General features: G+C 35.3%; 1 protein-coding gene across 2 annotated transcripts in view; it reads right to left on the reverse strand.

Moving 5' to 3' along the window:
* NLN (neurolysin) overlaps positions 1–12,419 on the reverse strand; it is a 34,378-nt gene that overhangs the window by 16,703 nt on the left and 5,256 nt on the right. Inside the window, exons 2-4 of one of the 2 annotated variants that reach the window (XM_053932793.1) lie at positions 7,468–7,724; positions 5,127–5,275; positions 1,865–1,969 (exon numbers count right to left, since the gene is read on the reverse strand). In XM_053932793.1, coding sequence (XP_053788768.1) covers positions 1,865–1,969; positions 5,127–5,275; positions 7,468–7,696 — 483 coding nt within the window. In that variant the 5' untranslated portion in view covers positions 7,697–7,724. Of the gene's footprint in view, positions 1–1,864; positions 1,973–5,126; positions 5,276–7,467; positions 7,725–12,419 lie in introns of both variants that reach the window. The other variant, XM_053932792.1, reaches the window with a different exon arrangement.

The raw sequence follows: 12,419 nt of genomic DNA on the forward strand, positions 1-12,419 counted from the left end.
AAACATCCACTGAGATCAATGAGAACGAAGGCAGTAAAAAAGCATGTAACCCTCTCAAAACCACTGTTTTGGAATTGTACAGATATGGTATGACAGAAAGAAGAGTCTGCTCTCACAAGACAAAGCCATTCCAAAACCTATTGTGAAACCCTGATAGTCATATTTCTTAAGCATTTTCTAATACATATCATAGCAAGTTTCTACATGTTATTGCCAAGTTCAAATAAACATAATAGTTACCAGTAAGAGAACATGCACCAAATAAAAAACTAAATGTAATTCAACTATTGTTCCCTAAAGAATTTCAAAATACCTTTAGAGGCATCAGTTATATGAAAATACACATTAAACTGTTTTCACTAGTAGAAGGATGTGGATGAAGATTGGTTATTTTCTACAAAGGGTTAAGTCTACTCAACAGTCAGATATAAAGGTCATAATATAGTCAAAAATATCACTCAGAATTTGAAGATATGTTGGCATCTGTAGAATCCCACAAGATAAGAGCTAGTGTGTATGTCTGAAATACCAGTAGCAGGGTGGCTGTGGCACCAAGGACTTTAGGTAACAGAACTGTTACCTAAGGAAGGACTGTTGGCAGTAACATGCTGTGAGAAAGAACAAGATGTGACTGGACAAGGGGCCATATGGAGGTAGGACAGCACTTTTCTGGGACAAAGGTCTTTGATCTACCTCCTGGAGATAAGCACAGCTCAGTACAGCACAAACAGAGAAATGAGGTGGAGAAGCAGGCACGGACTGTATGGGGGGAACAAGACCACCAAAGACCCCCAAAGCCCTCTGACCCATTTCCAAAACAGTATAAAGAGCAGACTGTGCATGACAACTAATTTACACAGAAAGTGCAAAACTTTTCTCCAGGGCAAGGAAAGCTTATCTATAAAACAGTACCCCCATCCAGGCCCAGGCCGTTCCCCCAGGACTCGGGCCACCTAGGCAGCTGGAGGCATGAATGGTGTTCTTTCTTTCTCCCCTTCTTCTTTCTCTCTTCCTCTCTTCAATTAATTTATCTCTCTGTCTTTTCCCTCTCACTCTATCCCTTTTATCCAAAACCTACTCCCATATACTTATGCTAGGTCAAGGACTAACGTACCAATTTCCATACCAAGTATATAATTTACTAATAAAAAGCTCTGCAAGCTTTGCTTTGTAAGCTTTTGCAGACCCTCTGATTTTGTTGTTCCTTTCAACCACAAGCATCTGTATGAATCTTGGGTGCTCCCTTCCCATTAAGGGTGGGATGCCACAGCACCACAAATACTGAAAAATTTACTTCCTGATTGTCTGATAATTGCTTTCTAAGGCAGTTCTCCCTTAATGAAGAAAAATTCAAAGCAGGTTGTTTTCTCCTCTAACCTACTTTGATTTTTTTTCAGGTGAAATGCTAAAATTTTACACACATTTTACAACTTCAATTAACTGAAACTCGTGCAGCTGTGTGTTTGCAACAGTTATACATACATTTGAATAGAAGTGCAGACTCACTAGCAACATTTTTTGAGAGGTCTCTTCCCATGGAATCTAATTTAGGCACTCTCTAAAATTATAATATATAATACAACCTTTTCAGCTATGCTTCTTTTAGTCTCAAGGCTACGAAGGTGATGCAGACCACCTCTATCTACTGTGTTTCATGGATGTCTATCAGACTAGTTTAAAAACCTTCAAGTGATTTAAGTTTAATAGATGGATCTGGAAGTAAGAACAGTTAAGATTAGAGCAGTGATTCAGCAGATCCAAAAGCATGAAGTTCAAATATATGCTTAGTACAGCTACCTAACCATAAATTTATACCTTCAACAGTTTGTAACCTTTGCTTTATAAAAAAATAGTCCATATTTACTTTCTGTACTTCTTTAGGAAGATGGAGTCCATTTCTTCTCCCCACTTGAACAGATTTCTCTAGATATCGCTTTGTTTCAGGCTTTACATTTTCAACATCACAAGTCTGCTGAAATGACAGTATAGAATAATTGAATTTATTATACACTTTAAGAACCATACCAAGCATTAGAAGGGTTTTAACAGATTTGTTCTTGAGAATACTGTCATATTAAAAAAGTGAACATCCTAGATTTTAATGTTAAGAAGTCCCCCAAAACAATTACCTTACACAATAGTATTCTTATATTCATGTAGAATGTTTTTAAAATAATATTCTTTTACCAAGTGTCTCGGCACATTTACGTGCTGTCCTAATGGCAAGTCCTTTCAGTTTACAGCACAGTGCACTTAAACTTCTTCTGTAGAGATAGCTTTCTTTTACATAGTTGAAGAAAATCAGTGCTATAATACTGTATCCTAAAAGTCTGAGGGATTGAAGAAAAACCCCAAAAGATTAGAAGTGTCACTTCAGAATATCAGATGGCATAAAATTTGAGCATATTTGTCTTCTCCAGAACCAAGCTATCAGTGACAAAAATAAAACAGTATCACAGAAAATTTTGAGTTGGAAGGGACCCACAAGGACCATCATCTTGAATATACTACATACACGAAATTTTGGAACTCTCCAGAACTTTTAGAATTTTTGTGGTGATGATTTTATATACCATTTCATACTTGTTTTGAAGAACCTTGCTAATTTATTCCATGAAGAAATCTTCAGACAGAATAAAAAACAAAACCTACTTAGAATTTCATGAACAAAACCTGAAGCAGCTCTTTACATCAGGCTCTCCTGAGGGCATGTGGGTGGAGAAGACTGGCAACATTCTTAAGCATGCCTCTACTAGTCAGTATGTGCATGTTAGGAGTTACAAAATTTAAAATTATAGTTTCACTACCAAATTCACCTTTATTCCAAGTTTCAAACCTCAAAATACAAGTTTTTCAAAAAACAAGGTATGGACCATATTCAACAACATAATTTTATGCAGAAATTTTCCCCCCCCTTAATGTGTGGGGAAAAGAAAGTGACTACATTATTTTAATATTTTCTTGAATTAAATGTAAAAACCTCAATAATTTTCCTCCATCAACACCTCTTAAATTAAGCATTATTTAGAAGGAGTACTATTGTTAGTTAGAAAAGTCTAGTCCCCATTAAGGGGAGCTAAAACATTCTGCATGTCACTGAGGTCAGGCAGATTTGCTCATCTCTTAGTATGATGCTCTATAAATAACATGGAAGTATAAGGACCCTCATTCTCCTCACCCCAATTTAATCTGGCCCCCCTGAAGGATCATGAAAATGAATTAATTTACCTGAATTATTAAATTGCCAGTGAGGCCATGAAAAACCTGATTTAATCTGACTGTTTACTGCTTTTTTGAATTGGAAAAATAATTTCAGCTAAAATCTGAATTCTGTTTGTGGAAGTTCTTTTTTCATGTGTCCTGGAGCCTGACTTTTAAACTGAGAGTTTCTAACAGGAGGAGGTGTTAGAAATTTAGCAAAAATTAACAAGAACTTTATTATTTGGAAATAGGAATATTTGACCAGTCTGGCACTACTGGAAATTTCACATTTGTTTGAGAGCAAAACTCTTACTACTTTAACAGTTATTAGGAGTGGATATATACTCAGAAGTTGCATCTCTGGCAAACTAATATTAAAACATGCTTGCATGCTGCAGTTAACAAAAATTTCTAAAAAACTTAAACGGAGACTTAAGCAAAAATTCTGTTATAAAGGTCAAAGACTGCTGCAAGGGAAAATGAAATAGGAAAACACCAAATGAGAAAAAAAAATTAAGGGAGTAATAGTAGTGAATAACAGCAATCAGTTTTCACTACCTGCTGTCAGATAGTCCTGTAAATGAAAAACAGATAGATACACATATGTTAGATTAGTCCTCAATGTATCTGTGCATTCTATAGTGGAGGGTGGGGAAAATCACAGTAGATAATACATACAAATCAAGTCATTTAATTACTAGCAACACACCAGAGGAAGAAAAAAAAAATCAACATAAAATACAGAAGGGAAAAAATCAACATAAGGCACTATCTGCCAACAAACAACAGAACATACTCAGAATGGGGTTATTATATACTTCCACAAATATGTTACAAGAATACAAAGCTAGAGGAGAACACTTGAAAACTTCCCTGGAAAACACAGCAAAAGAAGACAATGGTAATGGAAGGCAATTTAGTATGGTTCTAATTCTAATTCCCAGTCGAGTGTGCAAAAATCACAAATGGTGACTCAAAGAAATATGGCTCCAGTATCTTATGAGCATTACAAGAATATTAAAAATCAGTGGAGTTGAGAGGAAAAATTCACATATAAAACATAGAAAAACATATATTTTTTGTTATCACATTAGATAGCTTCCTCTCATTATCTGTATATTGTACTTTTAATAAAATTATTACTAAACGTCACCAGACATATTGGAACAAAATAAAATATTCCTTCTGATATAACCAAATAATATAACCAAATGTTCTTTCTTTGAGCTACAAAATAAATAGTACAAACGAAGATTATGAGATACCTATAGGTGCTCAATTAAAAGTGAAGCTAAACAGAAACACAAAAAGGATAGAAACTGGTTCAACACTAAATGCATCTTTTAACATAGTTTTATTTTGAGGCTGAAGAAACAGATGAAGAAGATGATACAATGTAATTGTCTATAACTAGATTATCAGAAGAGGTAATTTCAGAGGTCAATCCCATTTATATGTTCTCATTAACCTACATAACTTAAAACAACTTTTAAATTTAAAATTCTCAACTTTTTCAATAAAGCAGATTTTTGGACACAATTCAAAAGCAGTATAAGATAATGTAAGTGCTGTATTGCCTCTTTTCTTCCCTCTTGGAACAAGCTCAGCCAGTACAAAACAAACAAAAAAAATTCCTAATAGGCTTCCCTCTTTTAGTTTAGATTACTTGTATCAGTTCTTCGGACGACTGACAAAAGGCAAAGCTATTGCAATGGAGAGAGAAGGATATACAGATCTAGATACGAGAGGCAAAGAGTAGGAACAGCATGATACACTGTTTTCTGTTGTATAGCAGTGTCCCACTGGAAAGATTTGAGTGGTACAGATACAGAGGAAACAAAGTTATTTTGAAAAGCATTGTGTATACCAAATAATTTCAGATAAATTTAGATACATGTCACTTATGCAGACACACTGTTATTTACCTGTAAATAAACAATCTTCTGAAACACGTCTTCTCTCATGCTCATCTCCACATCAAAACTTGACAGTTTTTTGTCAGCTTCTGTACTTGCTAAGCGTATCTCTTTGTCAGGGGAGACATGCTGGGGGAAATCCAACATGCTTCTTTCCACTGTTTAAATGAGAGGCGATGAACAGAAGGAAGCTTTAAGGATAAGGAGCTTTCCCTCTTCTGCCATTTTAATAGATATGAGAAAAAAGTATCCAAAGCAACCTGACACATATAGCAAATAAAGTGATTACATGTAATATAAAATTGAATAGGTGAAAGGACAAAACCACACACCATTGTAAGAAATAATTATTTTACAGAAGATTTCTAAACCCCAAGCCTAATTATCTCATCATCTTCTACAAAATCAGCTGAATGGTATATAAATACATTAGAAATGCATCACCTTCCAAAAGTCATGTAAGTGAAGACTGACGTTTCATAGCTGGCACAGATGCTTCCATGTTAGCACTTAAAGTGAGAAGCTCTGAATCTTTCAAATATGCCCATCTGTCCTGAAGTTATTTTTACATTGTTACGAGAACAGTGTCAAATCCCCATGTACTGCACTCTTCTGTGTTTAAGGAGAAACAACACGGCAAACAGGGAAGATGCTGTCTGTGCATTCTGAACTTCTAGAGGTTGGAAGCTGAGTAATACTACTTTTTTAGAATATACTTTTGAGATTAAGTAAATCTTTGCTATTAAAGGAATATTACCTCTTACAATGACATTGAATAGAAATCCTAAAATATAAATGATTTTGCTTAATTAAAAATCAAATTACAATGTCTCTACTATCTACCTTTCCAAAAGTGTATTTTAGAGTAACAACATACTAGGCTGATTTAAAGCTTTGCAACTTTATATGATGTGCAGTCATTTTATCAAGCTCCGAGACAGATTCAGAAATGCAACCATGGGCATGTGATTATTCTTGAAGTCCATAGGAAACTTGCCCCTTCACCTCCTGCCCTTATGCAAAGATGTTTCAAAATTATAAACTGAGTTTTAGCAACTTCCAAGTGTAATTTAAGGTCTATTGTCATCTCTGTCTCTTTGGATAATGAGTTGTAGTTACTGGGGTAGGTCTTTATGTGAAAGGGACACATAGGCCTTAAATTCCAAGTTTCTTATGGAAATTTTGCGGTGGTAATACATCCCTCTCATAAGCCATGGGCTGTTTCATAGCAGGTCATGATAATTTCACATACAGCTTTGAAGATTAGCATTAAAAGCTTAAATGTGACCCACTATTGCAATCGTATGTAGTGAAAAATGTACATCTTCCATCAAGTCTTGGTAGCTGTGCTGAAAAGCTGATCACCACTGTTTTCTGAGTCAAACACAGATTTTCCTTCTGTAAATCTTTGTGGTGAAAAGATTTACAAAAGTTATACCAAATTGATATATTGGTACAACTAAAACTGAAGCTGGCAGCAGGCTTTTTGAATTAAGATTACTGTCCTTCTGAGTATTCCAGAATAAATTCCAGCCAATTCACTGGATGTGCAATTTAAAGTAATGTGAAATCCAGACTAATATTACAGTATAATCATTTAAGATGCCAGCTGTGCTTTTTTGCTAGTCAAACATTTTGCTCCAAGCCAAGCTGGCTGTTTTATAAATAATGCAGCCACCATATGAAAGGTATTTCTCAACAAAGGCACCCAATATGCAGTTTGTATTTTACCTGTCTCCTCTGACAATTATTAACAAATTAACTGAATGACTCGTGTTTGACCATTAAACCCCACCCACATATTGGTATGGCTTGATAATTCATTCAGAGCAATCTAGATGTGACTGCATGACCAATCTCTCCCCAGATTCTTCAAGACTTCACAGGCCACAATTTAAACGTGAGCAAGTAAAGAAGTCGTCTTCCAATAGCACATTCAAAACTTCCTCATCATCACATTTTCTTCCCTAGCAGCTTATCAACGTTTCCATTACTCCATTTAACTTGCTTGTGTCAGATTCTGCAGTGTCTGAAAGAACACTGCTTACTACGTGTAATGCACTATGCATATCACAGATGCTGCAGCCTACACTGCTGCAGTGTCCGCTGGCAGCTGCACACGGTTGGAAATGTAACTGCATGGAGCTTCACATGCAAAACCAAAAAAGGTGACTAATGCAGGTCTCTGGGAGGTCCTGAAAGATTATGGACTCTTGAGAGGCCTCTACACATTCCACACAAGAAGAGCAGGGATCAAAACTGGAATCAACAACCAAGTATTTTTTCTCAGTGTTTCCTTATGTGCAGATGGAATGCCTTATGCAAAGAAATACAGAAAACACACACTAACCTGCATATTCCACTTCTATATCTGCCAAAGCTCGTACGGTATTTTCATGTGTTACTTCTCCAATTTCAAGCATCCCGATGCTGTCATATACATGTTTTGTCCTCCTAATAAGTTCTTCTGTTCTTGTTCTAATTTCCTCTGGTGACAGGTCCCATCTCAAAAGGTTTCGTCCTGATGCTATATATGAAGAAGCCTTGAGCTGGCTAGTAATTTCTGCTCCTAATGTCATTCTCAACACGAGCTGTGGCCCAATGGACCTGAAAGTATAAAAATGATTTTTACATAGCAAGATTCCAGTTCAAGAGATTGTCTATAGTAAACATTAAAAAACCAGCATCAGAATATTTTTAGAAGAAGGAACACAGTCCTTTTTAGAGCTGTTATCTTTATCAATTAAGTCTAATTTTTAAATAAATCTGTCTTCTACCTTTTTCATTTAGAGTAGGACTAAGTGCAAACAGGGACAAAAAAATTGGTATTGATAAAACCATACAGATTAAATTATGACTCAACCTTCTAAGGAAAACAGCATTGCAGTTACTGGAACTCTACAGAAATAGACAGTACTAACATTTTTGAAGTAAGGAATAAAACCCACATAGTGATTTATAGATGACAAACAACAAGAACTGCAAAGTTGCACATAATAACACTTAAGCATCACTTGATTGTATTCATAATAGCAAATAATTTTATATTTATACAGGATGTCTGCCACAAAATCAGTATGGGAGGAAACCTTCTAGTTGTTACTCATTTGCAAATTTATTTATTATTCAGTTGTGTTGGATTTTAAATAGGCAGTTTCGCTCTTTTACCAGAAGAGGTACATTCCTTTACTATGATTTATGTATTTATAATCTATCAATTGTATTTCAGCTTCTTTAAAATTAAGCTTGCATTCAAGTAGTCAAACTTGCTACAGTGTTTCCTATCATAGGAGGATCCCTGGCTGCCAGAGACTTACTATTTGTCCTCCTATTTCAGCCATATAACTAAAAAAATAAAAATCATATGTTGTTATGGTAGTAATGACAACTTAAAATTTTCAACAATAACTAAAGAAATACACAGAAATCTTGCTAATATAGGGATGTTTACTTCACACTGTTTTACATAGAGTAACCTTTTCTCTTAACACTAGCCATTGTACCTGTACTGATTTTATTGTAAAATCTCTCTGGTATGTGCAAAAGTGCACAGAGAGGTTTGGGCCTACAATGCTGGGAGCATGCATAAAAGACAGCAAATTTTAGCCTGAAGGAATAACAAAGCAGAAGAGTGAAATGCCAACAAACTGAAAAGGGCTGCACGCATGTCTTTCTTTTGAAGGAAGGCAAACCTTTTTGTCAAAAGTCTTCCAATTCTATAATAGAATTTCTCCAGAAATAGCCTAATCAAAATTATTTGATGCAAGACAAAAACAAAATACAACATTTCTACCTAGCTTTATGTTGAAACTTTATTTTCCTTATTACCACAGATTCTTCAGATCTTTCCATTTCAATGCAGGTAAGTTGTTTACTTTTCCCTTTAGTGGCCTACAGAAACATCTGTGTCCAGAATATTGACCATTTCACTTTGAAAATGAAGTGTGAATAAAGAACATTTGTTCCACCTCTGTTATTTTTCTCTGATATCAATTGAGTTCTAGTGCTAGGGCTTTAGTCACTTCTCCACTGGACTACTGAAACTTTGAATTTCAGACAGAAGTTTAGGATTAATGAAGCTGCTATCACAAAAGCAAAAGCTTAAGTAATAACATTCTTGGAATGCATTAGTTTCCCATCCCCAAAATCTACTGAAGTCTACCCTGAATCTACAAATCCATTAAACAACAGTACTTCATTAAGTCACAAACAGATTCTCAGTGGACTGCCCTGTATCTAGTTTTTCACACATTGCTAGCACAGGTCTGGTAAAACCTCTTGGGAGGTAAAGGGAAGCTCCTCAGAAATAGGTTCACAGCTCTGAACTCTACCCCACAGCACCCACACCCAAGAAGATAAGAAAGACTACAAACTGAAGTCAAAATAAATGTAAACTGGAGTCAAAGGAAAACAACAGCCTGAGCAACAAAAGGTATGCTGAAGTGAAGGATACTAGGCAGATATTCTTTTTAAAGAGAACCTATTGCTTTCAGTCTTTCAGTGTCCTCACCTAGAAATTTAGACAATACAGCCCTGCCTCTGACTGATTGCATACCATCTGAAACAAACACTAAAACAGTCACAACACCATCATATTACATCAATTTCAGCCTGTGCAACAAGATTTATTTATAATTAAAGTTGGACAGAGTTAATGAACTGGAATGTAGGGTCTCAGATTACCAGAGAATACTATTTTTAAATACTAAGAAAGATGCCACCTGATTTTCTTAGTATATTGGTTAGTTTAATTAAGACATATATCTATAAATTTGAGAGCTGCATAAATTATTGGCATAAATATCAGGAACTTGTTGACTACCTGTTAGAAACACGAAAACACAGAACTGTGCAGTTTTGAAATGCTGATACCTTGTTTGCTTCTGATAAGAAGACGTAGTCATTTATGTAGACCAAAAAAGGCAGTACAAATCAGAATGTTTTTCTAGTTGACCAAATGAGATGCTAGGCCTTCAAAAACTGTTACATAACATTTCATGTAAAATCAGTTGCTATACATAATTCTCCAAATAATCATTTACAGATGTGTTGCGACCTTGCTACCAGTCACTCAGACTGCACTAAGAAACAAACTGACATCAGCTTAATAGAAAACTGTGCAAGTAAATATATATGCACAGGTGAAATCTTGGCCATTTCTTTCATGGCTTAGTGTTTTGAATTATTTATCTATATCTATAAATAAATAAATTCCCAAAACTCCATGTATCAGACTGCAATATTTTAATAACTTTGCTCAAAAAAAAAAAAAAAACAAAGAAACAATGCCAAGACCAAAAATTGTAAATAGACTGTAAAGAAAAATAAAAGAAGAGTATAACTAAAATAATATGAAGCTCAAAAATACTCTGCAGTTACATTTGACATGCTATTAGAGAAAAAATATTAAATTTTATCAATTTTATCATTGAGGGAACCTTTAACTTCCCAGATATATAACTGGAATATAAGTTCTATTAATAATTCTAAGAACCAGATGCAACAGCAAAGAGTTGTCTTCAAACACTGAACCAAGCAGGTACAAATATTATTTTAGGCTTGCTTTTGGTAAATAGCACCAACTTTACAGAATAGCCATATACTGCTTGCACTGAGCAATCAGAAGTTGATGCAGTTTAAATTAGATAAAAGGATGTTGCCTTGCATAGGCTGTTGCTAATGCTTGAACAGTTTGGTTCAAACTGTTTCAGCTCACACATTCAGCTTTCTCTGGCATAGTGCAGAACATAGAGGAATCTGAACAAGCCTGGGTTAAGCATAAGGCTCACATCCAGCAACAGTATTGCCTTAAGACATTTCTGTCAGTGGTGCTCCCTCCGTTGCTCATTTCTGCCCCTGTACCTCACTCGATCAATGGCATCAGCACAACTGTTGCTAGAGTCATACTTAGAAAATATTCAGGACAGCATATAGGTGAAAAATAAAGTGGACCGAAACCATCCAGGGGTGACAGCTTTTTACCAGGTAATCAGTCTCATAACCCTTTTCATGAGTGACTTCAAAACAGCTGTGTTAGCCCAAACAAAGTGTCAGTAAAGTAAAAAGTGTCAGTAGCAACCTAAACTTTCACTACTGCCAGAAACACATATGAAAGCATAAATTTAGTCTAGCAAAGAGAGTCTCAAGATAATTGCTGTCATTAAGCATACCATTTAAATGTCCTAAAATAAAAAGAGCTCTTGATGCTAAGAGGCAATACAGGCATAAGAACCAATTAGAATAAATTGGTCAGGAAATACATGAAAGCTAAAATTGCAACAGACATTTGTAAGCATCAGGGCAGTGAGACTCTGAAATACATGTCCAGTAAGTCCCAGCAAGTAAAAACATCTCTATTTATAACATGGTGCTTGACCGGCTTACAAAATGTATTAGGTTACTTGCTTACCTAAGGTAGCATGGGACTAGATTTGATCACCCCAAATGCCCTTCCAGACCCTGCATTTGTGTGTGGTCCTTCAAAATTAACATAACTTTATTTATATTGCATTTTTATAGTAAATATCTAACTGGCCTCTATTGGCAACTTGCACTGGCTTTTTTCTGGGGTGAGTCCTATGTCATCTAATAATGTCAGTGGAATGACATACAGGGCAGACTGAAATATGTTATGCATTTGTGCAGTGCTTCGTCCATTTAGGAGAACATCAGGAGGAAAGGCACACAAGGTTTCATTTCGACTTTCAGTTATAACAGAGATTATTACAGACGCAGCTGTTTTCACAAATTATGATAAAAACATAATTTGCGAAACCAGCTAATCTGCCAATCTCAAAAGCAGTAAGAATGGTATTTTCTACCAAAAGCAGTAAGAATGGTATTTTAAGTGTTGAATTACTTAAAAACTTAGTACTTATTTCTAAAAAAGGATTTTAAAGAATAAAGCAAAGCTTCTAAGTTGCAGACTGCAATAATTGCAGAATGCCAGGTAATTTCTTTCACCAATAAATCCACAATTTGATTACTTGCTGCTTCTGGAAAATATAAATTTGATTTGATTTTAGAAAGGGGAAGAACCTTTATAATACTCCATTACAGCAATACAGTGGCCCACATAACTACTGCAAAGACAAACAATGCAATTGAATTTACATACTTGATTTTTAACTCGTGCAATGTCTTAAATATATTTAACATTAATGTAAGCCTGGTTTTGCTTATAAACATTTTCTGTGACTTAAATATGTGCCAAGCAGCCTTTTGCTGGCATGTTCTATTAACACTACTAAAATAAAACAAGAAAGCCATAATCTGTGAAGAAGCAGCAGGGAGGCGTAGCAC

Source organism: Vidua chalybeata, chromosome Z (genome assembly GCF_026979565.1).
Source record: "Vidua chalybeata isolate OUT-0048 chromosome Z, bVidCha1 merged haplotype, whole genome shotgun sequence".
Lineage (NCBI taxonomy): Eukaryota > Metazoa > Chordata > Aves > Passeriformes > Viduidae > Vidua > Vidua chalybeata.